Raw genomic sequence first — 16,835 nt, 5'->3', positions numbered from 1 at the left:
ACCAGGGGTTACTAGGCAACACTGTTCAGCTTATCCAGAAATGTTCTCTCTCTCTCTCTCTCTACTGCACATTATAAAGCACAGGCAGGCAAATCACAGGTTGCCCACTGAGAAGGAAGGGATTCCCTCCATCTCTGTTTCCTGTCCATCGAGCACAACTGCTGTGTGTACAAGAAAGCCCAAGTGTCCCAGTGACACTAAAATAAGGACATTCCTTCTGCATGCATACAGGAGAGACACATATAGACAACATCTTATCAAACAAGAGGTCAGGGCAGGACACTTACTCAATTTCTCAAGGATCTCTTCATCCGTCATCTTGGATTTTTTTCGTTGCCGGTCCGTGTTTCTGTACAAAGTGTTGGTGTTTGAGTTCTCAGGCTGAGGGGTCGTAGCCTCTTTAACTAGTGCTGGTGCAGCAACAGGTTCAATTACAGACCGAGTGTAGATCTGCAACAGAAAATTATTCTGAGGTCAGAAAGGTGGGTATGGAGATGGATCCCCATGAGATTTTATCTCACATATAAATCTTTATAGGGAATCTGCCAACTTAAGTGTCATACTGGAAAAAAACAAAAACAAATTATGTTCCTTTACTTATTATCACCAATGGCAACTTACATTAAGGTGTTTGTTTCCTTTGTGCATTTCTCAAAACAGGGACAATGAAAACTAATGAAGTCAGTTTTATCCTTATTTAGAGTCAGTTTCATTTTTAGGTTCTTGGTGCTGCAATTTTGTATTTCAAACCCTAGAGGGGAACATTTACTTACTTATAGTCTGATTAAGCTCTGAAGGGTGACTGTACAAATTACATTGTGAGGCTCTATGTCTCAGTGATTCAAATTCTCTGTTTACACGTACAGTCTGGGAACAGAGAGACAAGTTGGGCTCTTTCTGTCCTGGGCTCAAACTCCAGGCAAGACGTGCTGGGAGAGCAAGAAGACAGACACTTGGGGAAGAGAGGCTGTGCCAAGTTTGGTGCCAGAGTGAAAGAACGAAACTTCAAGGAGAGAACAGACACTCAGGGAGGAGAGGCTAGGCCCAGATGAAACTGGGGTGAAGACGGTGGGTCTGAATTCTATTTTGAAATACTTTGTGCAAGGTTTAATAAGTTGGACCCCCAGCAGAGCAAATGTGGACATGTTAAGGGAAAACTGAGGCTGGCCTCTGCAGAGCCATGCTTGGCTAGTAGGGGGCACAACAGAGAAGGTGCATCTCTTGACAATCTGTAATAAAAAGATTTTTGGAACTCAGTTAAAACTGCTGCTGGAGATGCTTGAGGCAGAGGTGTATCCAGCTCATTCTCCAGAGCAGTGGTGGGCAACCTGCGGCCCGTCACGGTAATCCGGATGCCCACCAGTGCTCCAGAGCCTGTGATGGCCCTGTAGAACAAACAGGAGTCATTAGTAACAAAAACTTCTTTTAGGTCAGTTAAGTCAGAAGAAAGGAGTGTGAATACACTGGGTGAATATCTATCTCTTTTCTGACTATTACTGCACTTTTAATTAGCCAGGGGAATCACTAGAGTGATGAGAAGTATTCCATTCCCCCTCAAAACAGGGTTAAGTGCATGCTTCTCCTCGGGACTTCAAGCCTTAGGAGAGCAAGATTAGGAACTGAGCTAACATCTCCTGCAGAACAGTACCCAGCACTAGATCTGTGCCTTTGGGATAGACCTTCTATAAATTATTTCTGTTGCACAAGGGCTAAATCCAGAAATCCTTGCTCAAGCAAAACTCTCATGCATTTCAAGGGAGTTTCTGAAGAAAAAAACGAGGAAGGAATTTTGGATTTGTCCAAATCCTTTAGGATTTGATCATCGGTTCTTTCCACTCATTAATGTAAATAATCTTACTATTGTAATAGAGCAAATTCATGTAAATGCAAGACAGCTCCTGCTATTCAGAAAGCTGTTTGCTTTTCTTTAAGAAGAAGAAAATTATCTAAAGAAAGGTAATGACATGTAGACATTATTATTTTGCTTTTGGAGCCATTTTGGTCTCATGTTACAAATAACAACAGCTCTGGAGAAGCTCGTCTATCAGACTGGATCTTGGAATCCCTAAAAGTACGTACTGACCTCACAGATCTAAAGAAAATATTAGTCTGTCTAGTCCATGAGTGAGGAGTTGAAGTAAGGACGTGAAAGCGTTTTGGTCTTGATGGGAGCAGTTTCCACAAAAACCCAGTAGCAGCCGTGATGCAAACATCCCCAAAGCCAATGGCTGCTCAGCTGAATCGTAATGATCAGGTTACATTCAGCAGAACTGGATATGGCTGATTTGGGGTGGTCTGTATTTTCATCCTCTAAAGAGTGCATTTAGACATGACAGATCCCGCTGTTATAATAAAAGGCCTTATTATTTTCATGATGGGGACCACATCTTAATAGAGTCACTATCCTGTGGAATTCCCTCCTTCAATTTGTGATCTCGCAGATCACTTCTCCCATTCACAGCTGTGAATCATCCCCATAGTAACTACAGCAATTGCATGCATAGAATAGCATCATTAGGAAAACATTTATATATTTGATCTGTCTTTTACTATACAAATGCTTTGTCCTGTTAGAAGACAAGGAATCGCACTGTCTATATCTGCTCTTCATTTCGTTTCCCCATCACATCTGTTCAGTCTCTCTCTCTCTCTCTCTCTCTCAGCAAGGAGGAGAGCTAGCACTATCATAAGCCTTCTCTCCACTGACCATGGCTAAGTCCACGTTTATATATATGTATGTTAAGTAACATAGTATTACATATACACAAACACAATATAAAAACTGAACTCAGAGTTTCGAAATACCTATTGGCATAATGGAAAAAGCTCAGGATTACATGAAAAGCCTCACATCAGAATCTCCTGGCTTCTGTAGGTTCATGGGAATTAAAAGCTATAGTTAGGATTCTAACACTGAGTCTTCACCCAAAAGGAATTCTATACACTTTCCTGTTATAACAGATATATCTCTCAGTTATACCACATGATGACAACAGTAATCAAAGCTGCTAGTGAGCTTACTGATTTTGTATGCTCAGGTCGTGGTGCAATAACAGGTGGAGGTTCATTGTCATCTTCTTCTTCTTCTTCATCTTCATCCTCTTCTTCTGAAACTGGGGGAGCTAAAGGGGGTTCTGATGCAGTTTTTGTGCTCTGTGGATAAAAGGCAGTAGCATAACAGATTGTTCACTTATTTTTTAAAGACAGCATGGGAGGCTTGTTAATAATGTACAGCATTAATCTACTCAGACATAGCAGAGAATTTTACATTTATATATAGATGTAGAAACCTCAGTTATTTGTTGCATATGGTGCATTTTTTTATGATTACAAATATGTGTACTGTTTGGTTAATTCATTTTGGTGTTTTTCATCTGCCTCTTATTTATTCATGGCTAGTCTTGGTATGGTACTAGCATTTGGGCTAGTGAATTGTATCCTATGCTGCATTATTAGAGGAATTACATTAAATAAAGGCAAATAAATCATTCATTTACATACTTAATGAAAGACTAATTTAACTGAGAACAATACTTGAACATATGCAGGAGTTAGAAAATCACCGCTAGTTCATGGTTTATTGCTTTGGTAACATGTTTGCAGAAATGGTAACAGTTAATTAAGCTAACAAGTCTACCAGTTAGATTAATTAATGCACTTCAAAGCTCAAAGGATCCTTCATTAAGTCTAACAGGAAATTCTGTATTATAGAGAAAAGCTGTTCTTTTTTTTATTATTTTACCCTGCATAATATTATTTTTTCCTGTTTAGATGCTTTTCACATTTATCTTCATCTAATGCTTAATGCTTAGTATTTCTGCTCTTTGCCAGGTTTCAGTGAATCAGTGTATAAAGTTAATGGGGCTGCAACTACCATAAGCCCAGCTACTATACCTAAAATGTGGACTAATTGCTAGAAGAAGAATAGACTGCGGGGGAAAAGTCCAATCAAACATTTACCAAATGCTGAAGGGTATTTGATAGGGGGGTTAAGAGAAGGAACACAGAGAATACCATGGTTATCAAAGCAGGATCTTAAGCTGACTGGGGACACTTGTTCTAAATAATCAGGTCTCTCACATAACCTGTGAGATGACCACTTCTCTTCAGTACAGTATCTGGTATCAATGTTAGAAGGGACAGAAATGATTGTATGGATCATCCAGTCTAAACCCCTATAGTTTGCAAACAGTTCACTACATCATTCCTACCACTGCCTTAATTAATTTGTCCTTAAATATATATACAGTGATACTGCATCTCCCTCGAGAATCTATTCCACTGCACAACTGATTTTACTGAAAATGCTGACCTGTAAAAGAAGTTACTAAAGTATCAAAACTTTAGAATTATATGCTGCATAACCCAACTACCAGGTCAGAGGAGCATTCACCATATTCTATATAAATAATAATATAAATAATAATGGAGATATCCCATCTCCTAGAACTGGAAGGGACCTTGAAAGGTCATCAAGTCCAGCCCCCTGCCTTCACTAGCAGGACCAAGTACTGATTTTGCCCCAGATTCCCAAGTGGCCCCCTCAAGGATTGAACTCACAACCCTGGGTTTAGCAGGCCAATGCTCAAACCACTGAGCTATCCCTCCCCCCCCCATATGATATCATGCAACTTTGCCAGAACTTGGAGCTGTCTCAGTGTAGAAGGGAAAGAGCATATATTATTCTGTGGCATATCACATGACTGTAACGTTTCCTGTTTAATATTCATATTTTACACACTTACACATTTTTGAAAAAAAAATCATGCAATAAAATAATCTCACTTCTATGATGCCAGACCACAACAAACCATTTCCATACCCCAGAAGGGTTCCACGGTTGATGTGACAACACTAGAATTGTGAAGCTAAACGATATACAATACCCTGAATATTTAATACCAGACTTGTATTACTGGGTGAAATTCCGTTAGTAGGAGTTGCATGATTTCTTTGTACTGCGATAGAGCTCCCACCTTCCCTGTTATATAAGATTCCTGTTGAATCCCTTGAATAGGCTATTGTCTTGTAGGAACTTGTATCTTGCTACTGGTTATATCCCATCTGATGAGATACAGTGATAGTTCCTAAGGAGGCCATAACCACTGGTAGGAACCACTTTGAAGGCCATACTGATTATATTCCTATGTGATTGCAATATTCTTCCAGAAATGTATTTTATTATGGTTAATGGATCTGGCTTTAGTTGAAAACCTTAACTGTGAAATTGAGTCACTGAATTTAAAATAAAGGCCAAATCCCTAATTAATGATTGATATTTAATGCAATAATGTTAATACTGATAAATGCAGTCAATATTAATATGGACATCATAAATATATCTCTGGGATTTCCACAGTAATTCAGCATTAATTATAATGGACCAATGTTTAAAACATTCTTACAAATTCTTTCAGTGAGTTTTGAATAATTTCTAACCTTATTTATGTTCAGTCATATATCTAATTTAATCACAGAAGTACAAAAGCAAAAAAAATTAGTAGAGATTTTATTTTAAGATGGAAAAACTACACAGAGAGCCTGGAATAACACACTGTACTAAAGAATATAAATCATAAAGGGCTGGGAATAGTAAGCAATTCCTCGTCAACAAACCCAGACGTTAATCTGTCTGTCAGGTATTATACAGAAAATTAAAAATAGCCAATGGAATCTAAATACCACTGCTGCAAAGATGTTGTGTCTGACTTCTCTCAGCAGAGGAGACTGGTATTCCAGAAAATTCAGAGTTTATGGCTTACTCCACCAGACTTATACAAACACCATAAATGAAATCACTGTTATTTTTTTTACACTCACCGAAGGATGGGCTGCTATGTATCCGTGGGCGCTCTTATCTGAAAGGTGCAAAGGAAGATAAGCTAGATACTTTTCATAACAAAACTTGTTCTGGGGAATCCAGCAGAACAAGTTCATCCAAAACTCGTCAGATTTCATTCAGAACACCCCTTTGGCAAAACCAGTTACTTTATAAAGATGACAGCAAGATGGTGGAATGATCTGGGCTATTTCTTTACTACAATGTCTACATTTTACTTTAGTGTCTGTTTTCCATGTTTAACTCTACCCTTTACTATCCCAAACGAGAGGGGAAGTGGTCCAGCACATGTCCTTCACCAATAGGCAGGGCTGGCTCCTGCTTTTTTGCTGCCCCAAGCAGCGAAATGGGGGGGGGAAAGCCTCGGCGGTACGTCAGCAGCAGCTCAATCGTGCTGCTCCATTCTTGGGCGGCAATTCGGCGGCTGGTCCTTCGATCCCTCTCTTCCTATTCGGCGGCACTTCCGGCGGAAGCTCAAAGAGGAAGAGAGGGACTGAGGGACCCGCCGCCGACCCGGACATTTCGCCCCAAGCACCTGCTTCCTTCGCTGGTGCCTGGAGGGAAGGCAGTTTGAAGTCAGGCTTACGATAAAGTCACTTGGATAAAAAGATTGCAAATACATGCATTTTTCTTTCTAGGGGGGTCAAAACCTTCCTATAGAAAAGGTTCAGTATAACCCCCCTCATATTGTGATTGTTCCATTATTATGAAGCCACAGTAGCAACTCCATAAGCACGTAAGTCAGTTTTCCTTCTAAAGCGGATCATCATCCCTCTAGCTTTTGCGAACACACACACATGCACAAAACTCCTACAAGCCTGAAATGTTGCATGTTTGATATCTTATCCCAGCGTTAATTGTTATTTTAGTGGGGGTAAGTTTAAGGTTACTCAGGCAATCAATTTTTGAATTACGGGTCTCAGTTGAGCCACCAGGTTCAAGGAAGTCACTGTCTCCACTGGCACTGCTGGTGGCATTTTTATTAGCTCTATCAGATGAACAACTTCAGGTCAAGAAAGTTACAGATGCTGCTCACATGCTGCAGGGTTTGAACACCACGTTAGCAGAAATAATAGCTATGTCTTTACAAACTTAACTGTATCACAACATTTTCGTGTAGGAATCAGCTCAATAATTAGGAGAGCCATGATACAGAAAAGAACACATCATTACTAAAGCCTCACACACTCTACCCAGTCTGAAGCCTCAGCTTCCTTGGTAGACATGATTTATTACCGGGCAACAGGGTTTCTTTAGCTAACAAGGAAAACAAAAACAAAAAACAGAACAGGCTGAAAAAAATATAAACTAAAATTTAGAATTATTCTCCTTGGAAACATTTTCTCAATGCTGCTTAGTGACCTTGCAGAATGTACAGAAAACCTAGGAAAAGTGACAGCAAGGTCACATTTGGAGGCTTCCGAATCATGGCACCTCAATTGCAATCAAATCCCCAGAATGAAGATGATGTAGCCTCTAAAAGTACCTCTTTCTCTTTGATCCTTCATCCAGATTCCTAGGAAGACTCCATGACAACAGAAATGTTGTATACATTTCATATATTTATGTATAGCACCCACCTCCTGTGCAGATCACTAGTTATTTGTGGCTTCAGAATGAAAGAGCCAGTGACTGTTTTACTCAATCCTCTTATTTAATTTTGAAAACGAAGTAACAAAAACAACCAGATTATCCAATTACTCTTCCACATTTGCAACTGCATCTTTGGGAGGAAGCAGCATTCAACTCCAGGATATTAGATCTTTCCTTGTCATTGGAATGTCTTTCTGGTCACTTCTTTGCACTTCGAAGACACTTGTTTTACTAGGGCTACCATATGTCTGGATTTCCCCGGACATGTCCGGCTTTTCGGTCTATAAATAGCTGTCCGGGGGGGATTTTTAAAAATCTAAAAATGTCCGGGATTTCCCCCCAGTCGGCTATTTATAGACAGAAAAGCGGCGGCCAAGCGCCGCTGGGCACCCAAAGCCCCTTCCCGGCTCCCCCCATCCCCTGCAGCCTTACCACGCTGTCCGGCCCCGCAGCTGTCTTCCCCCTCCTCCACTCCCCTGAACGCTCCACCCACCTGCTCCTCCCCCTCCCCCGCTTCCCGCGAATCAGATCTTCGCGGGAAGTCTGAAAAGAAGCAGAGGCAGGCAGGAGGCAGCAGCAGTAAGCTGGGGCGGGGGGGCGTGAGGAGGAGAGCTCCGGGGAGGCGCGGCCCTGGCTGCACGGCTCCCTCTGGCCCGGGCCAAGTGGCACCCGGAGGCTCCAGCCCGGCTCGGGCCCCAGCAGCGCCAGCCCCGGCCCCAGCCCCGGCTCCGGCCCGGCTCGGGCCCCAGCCCCGGCTGAGCACCTCCGGTCCGGCCCCAAGCCCCGCAACCCCGGCCGGAGCTCTGGCCGGAGCGCAGCCCGATTCCTCAGCTCTTTAAAGCCGGCCCTGGTCAGGGCACAGGGAGGGGAGGTTGGATGGGTCGGTAGTTTGGGGGGGGGCTTTTAGGGGTTAGGGGTGTGGAGAGGGGTTGGGACAGTCAGGGACATGGAGCGGGGGGGGGTTAGATGGGTCTGGGGTTCTGGGGGGGCTGTTAGGGGAGCAGGGGTGTGGAGAGGGGTTGGGACAGTCAGGGACATGGAGCGGGGGGGTTAGATGGGTCTGGGGTTCTGGGGGGGCTGTCAGGAAGGCAGGGGTGTGGAGAGGGGTTGGGACAGTCAGGGACAGGGAGCAGGGGGGATTAGATGGGTCTGGGGTTCTGGGGGGGCTGTCAGGAAGGCAGGGGTGTGGAGAGGGTCGAGGCAGGCAGGTAGCAGAGGGGGTTGGATGGGTCGGGACTTCTGGGGGTCCTGTCAGGGGGTGGGGAGCAGTTGGATAGGGCATGGGAGTCCCCAGGGGTCTTTCTGGGGGCGGGGGTGAGAATATGGGGTGGGGGTGTGGCTAAGGGTCGGGGCAGTCAGGGGACAGGTAGGGTCATGGGGGGGCAGTGAGGGTGAGGGGTTCTCAGGAGGGGGCAGTCAGGGGACAAGAAGCAGGGCAGCTTAGATAGGGGGTGGAGTCCTAGGGGGCAGTTAGTGGCAGGGGTCCCAGGAGGGGGCAGTCAGGGGACAAGGAACGGGGGCGGGGTTGGTAGTTCTGAGGGGGGCAATCAGGGGGTGGGAAGTGGGAGGGAGTGGATGGGGCGGGGCTAGAGCGGGGCTCCTCCCCCCCCCCGTGTCCTCTTTTTTGCTTGTGGAAATATGGTAACCCTAGTTTTACTTTTGAAGCAGTTTGGCTTTCAGTTTCTTGCACAGCATGGCTTCAACTTACCTCCTGAAGTAAAGCTCATGTATTTCTGGTTGTTAACTGTCTCTTTGGAATCGTAGAATTTGAGAACATCTAAAACAGCTTGTGGATTCTTCTTTTGCTCTAGTTTTGTTATATTGGAGGTCTGTAACAGCCTGGCCCACTGCTCTGGAATTCCCTGTGGATGCCAAGTAGAAAGAATGGTGATTTAGGAAATTCCGCAGCCCCAGCCAGCATAGTTCCTTACCAAGAATCCCATGCTACCTGTAAGATTACTTTCAGAAACTTTAATTGATGCCTTACATTTAAAATAAGAAACTGACACAGTAGATGTAATCATTCTCTTCTCTATCAAAATACAGAGCTAAAACCAGGATCCAACTTTTAGAAAAGAAAAGAAAGTTATGACTGACAGGAAAAAACGTGCATGAAACTCATCTTTAAATCAACTCTGCTCTTCCATGGAATAATGATTTAAGGCTTAGCTTGTTTTCCTGGTGATTAAGTGCAGACATAACAAGACTACTCTATATTTGTGGAGAACAAGTGTATTTTAGGAGCTTTACACTGGATTTTCAATGCTTAAGAATGGAAATATATAGTTGCTGTTGTAATTAAAAGATAAACCCCCTCCCTGATACTGTCAAATAAATGTATGTCTAGATCAGGGGAATATTGCTTCTAGTTTGGAGAAGGGGGCAACGATTTGGATTGAATTGTAAAAATTGTAACACGGCTGCTGCTGCTAAAGAAGTCTCTTTCCAGCGCCCTTAGCTCTTTATGCTCGTTATTAACCATTTATAGAAAGTAGGAACTCAGAAAACAGGCTGGAAGTGCCAAAGACTAGCATGAGTTTTCAATCATCTTAAGAGGTAGGGTGACATTTGGAAATGGATCCAATCTCGGAAAGCTGCAAATTTGCATTGGAATATTATTGTTGACAAATTGCTTTAAACATCCAGTATAATTTCCTAAGTTTCAGAGCCTACAATTTTCCCCTTTTACCACACAGCCAACATCTAGCAGCGAATTAGAGGAGCTACTGAATAAAGACTATACCTGAGGTGCATCTAAGCGTAACCTTGGTGCCACCCCGGTCTAGATATACATTTTACATGGCTTCTTCCTACGAAGTTCTCTGCAAATCAATGTGTGACATGGGCCTCCGGAGTTTGGGATTAATGACAAAAATGTGGGATAAGCCAAGCAACAAATCTACTGCACACACATGAACCTGCTGCTGCAGTGCTATGACATCTCAAAGAAGCACTTTGATGCAAGCTTCTTTTGGGCCTGTGACGCACCTCTGGGAGCTTCCCTGTGCACATCTGTGAGCCATAGAGATCTGGCTGTAATGGACGTAAATAAAGAAAGAAAAGAAAGTTAAAACAGAATGTGGGACAACTTAGAAGGTGGTAAGGAGGTGAAACCAATGGGCCGAAATGGGGGAAATCCCATCTAAAGTGGGAAAATTATGAGATAAGTACCAAATAGATTAGGTGCTGGACAGGCTACAGGAAGACAGACTTAGGAAAAACAGAAAAATCACAATTGTTCCAAAGTTTGGAAGCATCATCCCCCTTTTTACCATTTTTTCCCCTCCCTTACAAAAATATATTACTGAGGATTCACGGCAAGTGACTGGAAAAATTACTCAGTGTTTTTTTGTTTTTTAAAACCAGTTTAGCAATTTTTAACAGCTGTATGCAACTTTTTCCATTGCTTTTCCAGTCCTGAGATCATAACTGGCCAGTGCACAAGTGAACAAAGTGCAACTGAGAAAGTAGTTGTCGAATTCAGATTTCATATTAGAAGGTCAAGTTTTGCTATAATACAAGTAATGTACATGTCAGAGTGAAAAACCTAGGAATCTTTGGACAGACTTTTGTTTAGGTCACTAATGTGCAAATTCTTTGGATCTAAAGCCATGACTTCCTCCAACTGGCTAAAACCTTAATCAAGAATCTTTAAAAATTTGATGTGTGGCCCGCTTTTATTCCAGATTGAGGGTCAGGAAACTATTTCACTAAAAGGCATGCCTTACAAAATTCACTTTAAAAACAAAACAAAACCAAAAAGCTACAAATCCGGAGCCTTCCTCCCCTGAAAATAAATGCAATAGCTTCTTCAAAATAAATAAAGAAGCATGCTTCCACCCAACAGTTTCCAGCCAATTTCATTTGGTGCTTTGTGCCCTAATTCCTAGCAATCATGATTGCTCCAAGCACAGTGAAATGGAGTTTTAACATGCATACATGAGTAACAACATAGCTTGATGCTAAAACCTTATAGCCAAAACTCAGGATCCCATGCAGGTGTTCCTGATTCCAATTCTAGATGCAACGAATAGCAGTCAGGTAATACATCCAGGGGGGTGATTAACACTGGGTGTTAGAAATTTTCTATGCATTGCGCATAACCAATAAAGCAGACATGGCTGGCACGACAACCGCTGTAATTGCTTGAAATTTAAAATATTTTCACATTCCCATGGCACTTCCAAACTTTCGAGAGACACAGACAATGCGATCACTAAACAGTGGGGATTTTTTTTTAAAAAGTTGTGTAGCTAATGGTAGTCCCTTCAGCAAAATTTACTTACCATGTGACTATTTGGCTGACACAAGACTTGTGTCCAGGTTGGGAAAAATCAGGGAAGCCAAATGTAACACAATACTTATATCTGGTGACTGGAATTAGCTCATGGCTATGGGGCAAACTGTGGTCTTAATGGAGCAATATTTCCTTTGACTTGAATGGGCTTTTTGCTATATTAAGTACTGCAGGAGTAGGCCTGTACCAACAAGCCTCATGATCAGCAGGCTTTTTTGGAGGGGTGGGATAAGTATATTCTGATGGCGCAGCCATCTCTTTATGGCAGCAGCCCACTGAATTAACTTCTGCACTCTCATGCTTCAGGAGCAAGTATGTATGGTTGTAGAAATAACTATCCAACAAAGTGTGGCTGGACAACGGGAAGCTAGTGCCCATAATTTAAAAGAGAAAAAAAGTAATTGAAAATAAATCATGGCTATAAAAGTGGGTCTGTGCACTTTTAGTCCAGAACAGGTGTTGCTTTCTCTAAGAGGCCAGGGCCTGTGCTAATGGACTGCAGATGGCATTAGATGTGACAATAAGAAGTCTGATGCTGCAGACCTACTGATTTGACACAATGGATGCTGGCAGCAATATTAAAACTGAGCCAAATCAGTGCTGATCTCTGAAGTGCAGGTAGAGGGTGCCTCAAACCCGAAAACTTATTTTTGTTGTTGTTCCACTCCTTTTCGTTCCAGCTGACAGGGAAGTGAAAATGACTTGGATCATTGTCTACTCGTGCACCAGGGAAGATCATTGTGATCCATTTCACTTTTCTTCCAGCCAGAACACAGAAGAGAATGAGCACAGGGAATGAGACAAAGAGAGAAGACCGAGGAGTACAGAATACAGAAAAAGGAAAGAAATAACAGAACAGTAACTGGGAGAACATTGAAAAATGGGATCAGAGAAAAGAAGAGAGAACACAAAAGAAAAGGAAGGAATAGGATAGAAAAGGTGGAAGAGAAAGAGATGGAAAATGTAAACACAAAAGGAGGAAAATAAAAAACGTGACAGAATGTAATGTGGAACGGAGAAATGGCAGCAACGATTAAAGTTAGTTGTGAAGTAGTTACAGAGAGAGACAGAATGGGAGTGAGAAACAATAAAATGTAGAGCGAATACCAGAAAAGTGTTCTGAAATTGATATATTTGTTGCAATTTTCTAAAGGCAGAAGACCAAATCTGGAGGTCTAAACTCAATCTCTACTCAGGCCTTACTTAGGGAAAATTCCCAGTGAAGTTAATCAGTTTTGCCTGAATAAGAACCTCAGGATCTGGCCCAGAATATTTTTTTAAAGTACACATTTAGAAGTCATGTCTATTCTTTAAAATCCAATATAAATATTCTGAGTGTAACATTTTCAAATGACTAAAGGCTCTTAAATTCTAGTTCTCTTATAAACTGTGTGTTGCCACCACACAGCTTTCATTTTATATGTATTAATTGATTTTATTTATTTATTTAGGAAGCAGGAAAGTTCGAGTTTTCTGAAACATGTTAAAGAAACAGAAGAAGCAATCAAAACAAAAATCACAGAAGAATTGCATTTGGTGCCCAGATTTTGGAAGCTAGTGGCACATTGGCCAGCAAGCTACAAAATGATTTTTCCCATCCTGCTTGTTTTACTTACACAGCCAATCAATACTAGCACTTCCTACCATTCAACATGTTTTTCCAGCATAGTCCGATCCATCAGCATACTGGGTACTGAAGGTATGGGAAGTTACTAGTACTGCTAGGCTGGGAAAAAGTAAGAGTAAACTGACTATCATGTTAGGCTTACTAATTAATTAATGATTCCAACACCTAACTAGTGACCCAATCCAAAGCCCAATCAAGCCTCCCATTGGCTTCAGTGGGTTTTAGATCAGACTCTTTTCCCCATTACTTGAGCTGAAACACATTGCATTAACTCTTCCCACTAATCTTACGTGGCAAAGTTGACGGTTACATTACTACCCTACTCGAGCTAAAAGCATGCCTGATTACCTAGTCTTTGGACAGGGAATACCTCGGAGGTTGTTTACTGAAACAAAATGATCAGCCTTCCACAATGCCTGTTCTGCAGCTTTCTGCAGATGTTTATAGGCCAGTTAGACTATGCCCCTTAGGGCCAGTTGTCCAGATGTGTGTGCGTGTGCACACTTTCCTTATGTTTTTCCAAAGAGAGTGAACTCTAGCCCCAAAACAGCTTACAAGACTTATCCAGGCAGGCACCTGGGTTCTTCCTAGTTTTCATTTTCCACGGGTACTCTGCTGTTAATCCGAGGGAAGGCGGGGGGAGGAGAGGAGAGAGGGGAAGCAACCGAAATCAGAGGTAAAGTACTGAAAATATCCAAAACCAACAAGTCTGTTTTTTCTCAGCCTGACTGCTGTCATCACCTGAAGTTTCTGGCTGCAAAAAACTATTTCACTGACAAGGAACTGGGAGACTTAATGAAGGTGCAATATGGAGGTTACTTACAGTGAATTCCCCGGTGACTGCATCAAACCCCACATGAATCGTATGTTCAAAATCTGAAGGAAGAGAGATCTCAGGACGCTCTTTCTCTTTCTTCTTATTGGCTAGAGGCAAAAATGTTAACATGCACTTATTTTCTGCATTTTTTTCATTCACAAGTTTTTACAATCAGGTTCAGTCAAAGTAACCATTTTAAACTGGGAAACAATTCAAAAGGAAGCTTATCTGCTACATAGACCCAGGTTAATGACGTGCCAACCTAATGTATACCCCTTTTTCGAGGTGGCCCATGAGACTGTATTTGATTTTCTTCACATGACCAAATCCAGATTACAGCTACTGAGAGTTAAGCAAGGAATCCACTTTAAACAATTGTAAAAGCCTTCTTAGACATCTATAAAAAGGAATCAGGTAGGTAAGTTATTTCCACCATCATTTCTCTTTTTAATCAAGTGGAATATGAATATCCAGCGGCTAATACTTGATTTATTTTTTCAAAACTCTGAAGTTTGTCCTAACAGATTTTGGTGCTTCTTGTGGAAGGAGCTTGCTTGGGGAGGGGGGTGGGGGAAATCAATAAAAGTTGCATTTGCATTTCCTCTCCCTCCTGTTATAGCCCTTTGGTAAAGTATCATATCTTATGGCTGTCCATTCCCAGCACTCTGCTCCACTGAAGAACTGAATGGCAGCACCACATCCACGACCAGTTTTACTGAGTATTCAACTGACAGTAAACAAAATATTGGCCCCTGGCTGGTGACCAAATCAAAGTACTTGAGGAGCACTCACCTTTTGTGCCTGGCACAGTTTTTGAGATACTATGAATGACAACCCTTTATAAGACAAAAGGTACCTCCACTAACACATCCAATTAGGAGTTACGGTGAAATAACTGTATTCATGCAACAAATTTTGTTTAGGTTACAAAAACATCTGGGGAAACCTATCCAAATCCAGGCAGAACCCTAGTTAAAATATCAAATATAAGCTTATGAATATATCTAATTGTAGAACATATTTACATGAACTCCCAAATACATCTCTAAAGACTACATATAATTCATACACTATGTTCAAACAGCAGGAGTTCAGAGACAGTACAAGCTGAAGTATTTGGTTCCTTTGGAGAATCATCATACTTTACAAACAGAAACCATACAGGTAGATAGTATAGGACAGGGGTCGGCAACCTTTCAGAAGTGGTGTGCCGAGGCTTCATTTATTCACGCTAATTTAAGGTTTCGCGTGCCAGTAATACATTTTAACGTTTTTAGAAGGTCTCTTTCTATAAGTCTATAATATATAACTAAACTATTGTTGTATGTAAAGTAAATAAGGATTTTAAAATGTTTAAGAAACTTCATTTAAAATTAAATTAAAATGCAGAGCCCCCTGGACAGGGTGGCCAGGACCCGGCAGTGTGAGTGCCACTGAAAATCCGCTCGCGTGCCACCTTCGGCACACGTGCCATAGGTTGCCTACCCCTGGTATAGGAAATAGCTACACCTCTACCTCGATATAACGCTGTCCTCGGGAGTCAAAAAATCTTACCACGTTATAGGTGAAATCGCGTTATATTGAACTTGCTTTGATCCACTGGAGTGCGCAGCCCCATTCCCCCCCCCCCTCCTCCCGGAGCACTGCTTTACCGTGTTATATCCGAATTCGTGTTATATCGGGTCACGTTATATCGAGGTAGCGCTGTATTTGCAGGTTCTTCTTTTATCCTAATGCGGTGTGCATCCCTGTGGAACAGCTTTGCCACTTCAGTTGAAATAGAATGTGCTACAAAGGGGACTAGAATATATTCGAATTTCTATCTGCAATGTGTTTTAGTGACTAATCCCACTTTGAGAGAGAAGATGTTAATAAAATGTTTATGTAGAATGCACATTGCATCGTCTCTAGTGCTTTAAATTGAAAATTTCTGCAATATACCCTTGAAACCAGCTATTCCTTTCCTCCCTTCCCATCAGTTTAATACAAATATTTAGGGAATTGATTTACAAATTCTCTTCACGTTCCTAGACTGACTGGCTCTGCAAATCTGATATGACGCCACACTAACCGTCACAAGGTCTCCAGAGATATATGGGGCCATGATTTGGGTCTTTAGGTGCTGCTGTAATACAAGTTAATAAATAACATGGCAGTTGCAGGCTAAAGGAAGATCTGATATAAAGCACCGGTTTTGGGTGGGAAGGGAGAACTTTCACCAAAGCTGTGGGAGTCGTGCTGTGAATCTGCATGTTTGGTCAGCAACATGCATGACAGTTTAGAAAGAGAGCAGGAAGTGATTGTGCCTTCCCTTCATTTGTCCTTCACACTCCCTGGGTGCATTATTAAGGATAGCCAAGTTGTATAGAAAATGTTATATGGCAGCAAATTTGTTGAGAGACTTATTTCCACAAGCAAGTTTCCTGTTCTACTGAGAGAGCGCGGTGGGGAACTGAGTGAATGAAGTCTTTGTTCTATAAATATTCACATTTTGCACTTTTATTTGCATCCGAGCCAAGTCAGACTTCTACCTTAAACACTAAGCTAGTGGCTTTTTATTTTGCCTTTCCTGATGAGTGACAGCGTTGGGTCTGCCAATTGATGGCATTAGTGAAGTCCCTCATCTGGTGCCTGAGCTTACTGTGTGTGCATGCATCCTGCA

The 16,835-nt window shown here is 42.0% G+C and overlaps 1 protein-coding gene across 3 annotated transcripts in view; it reads right to left on the bottom strand.

Annotated features, from left to right (window-relative positions):
- The window catches only part of PAK3 (p21 (RAC1) activated kinase 3), a 190,503-nt gene that overhangs the window by 35,278 nt on the left and 138,390 nt on the right, over nt 1-16,835 (bottom strand). For 2 of the 3 annotated variants that reach the window (XM_054040344.1, XM_054040343.1), the window contains 6 exons: nt 14,180-14,280; nt 10,421-10,465; nt 9,141-9,294; nt 5,821-5,858; nt 3,022-3,153; nt 288-450 (listed from right to left, as the gene is read on the bottom strand). In XM_054040344.1, coding sequence (XP_053896319.1) covers nt 288-450; nt 3,022-3,153; nt 5,821-5,858; nt 9,141-9,294; nt 10,421-10,465; nt 14,180-14,280 — 633 coding nt within the window. The remainder of the gene's footprint in view (nt 1-287; nt 451-3,021; nt 3,154-5,820; nt 5,859-9,140; nt 9,295-10,420; nt 10,466-14,179; nt 14,281-16,835) is intronic. The other variant, XM_054040345.1, reaches the window with a different exon arrangement.

This window comes from Malaclemys terrapin, chromosome 9, assembly GCF_027887155.1.
Source record: "Malaclemys terrapin pileata isolate rMalTer1 chromosome 9, rMalTer1.hap1, whole genome shotgun sequence".
NCBI classification, from domain to species: Eukaryota; Metazoa; Chordata; order Testudines; family Emydidae; genus Malaclemys; species Malaclemys terrapin.
This window is presented reverse-complemented; position numbering and strand designations above follow the sequence as displayed.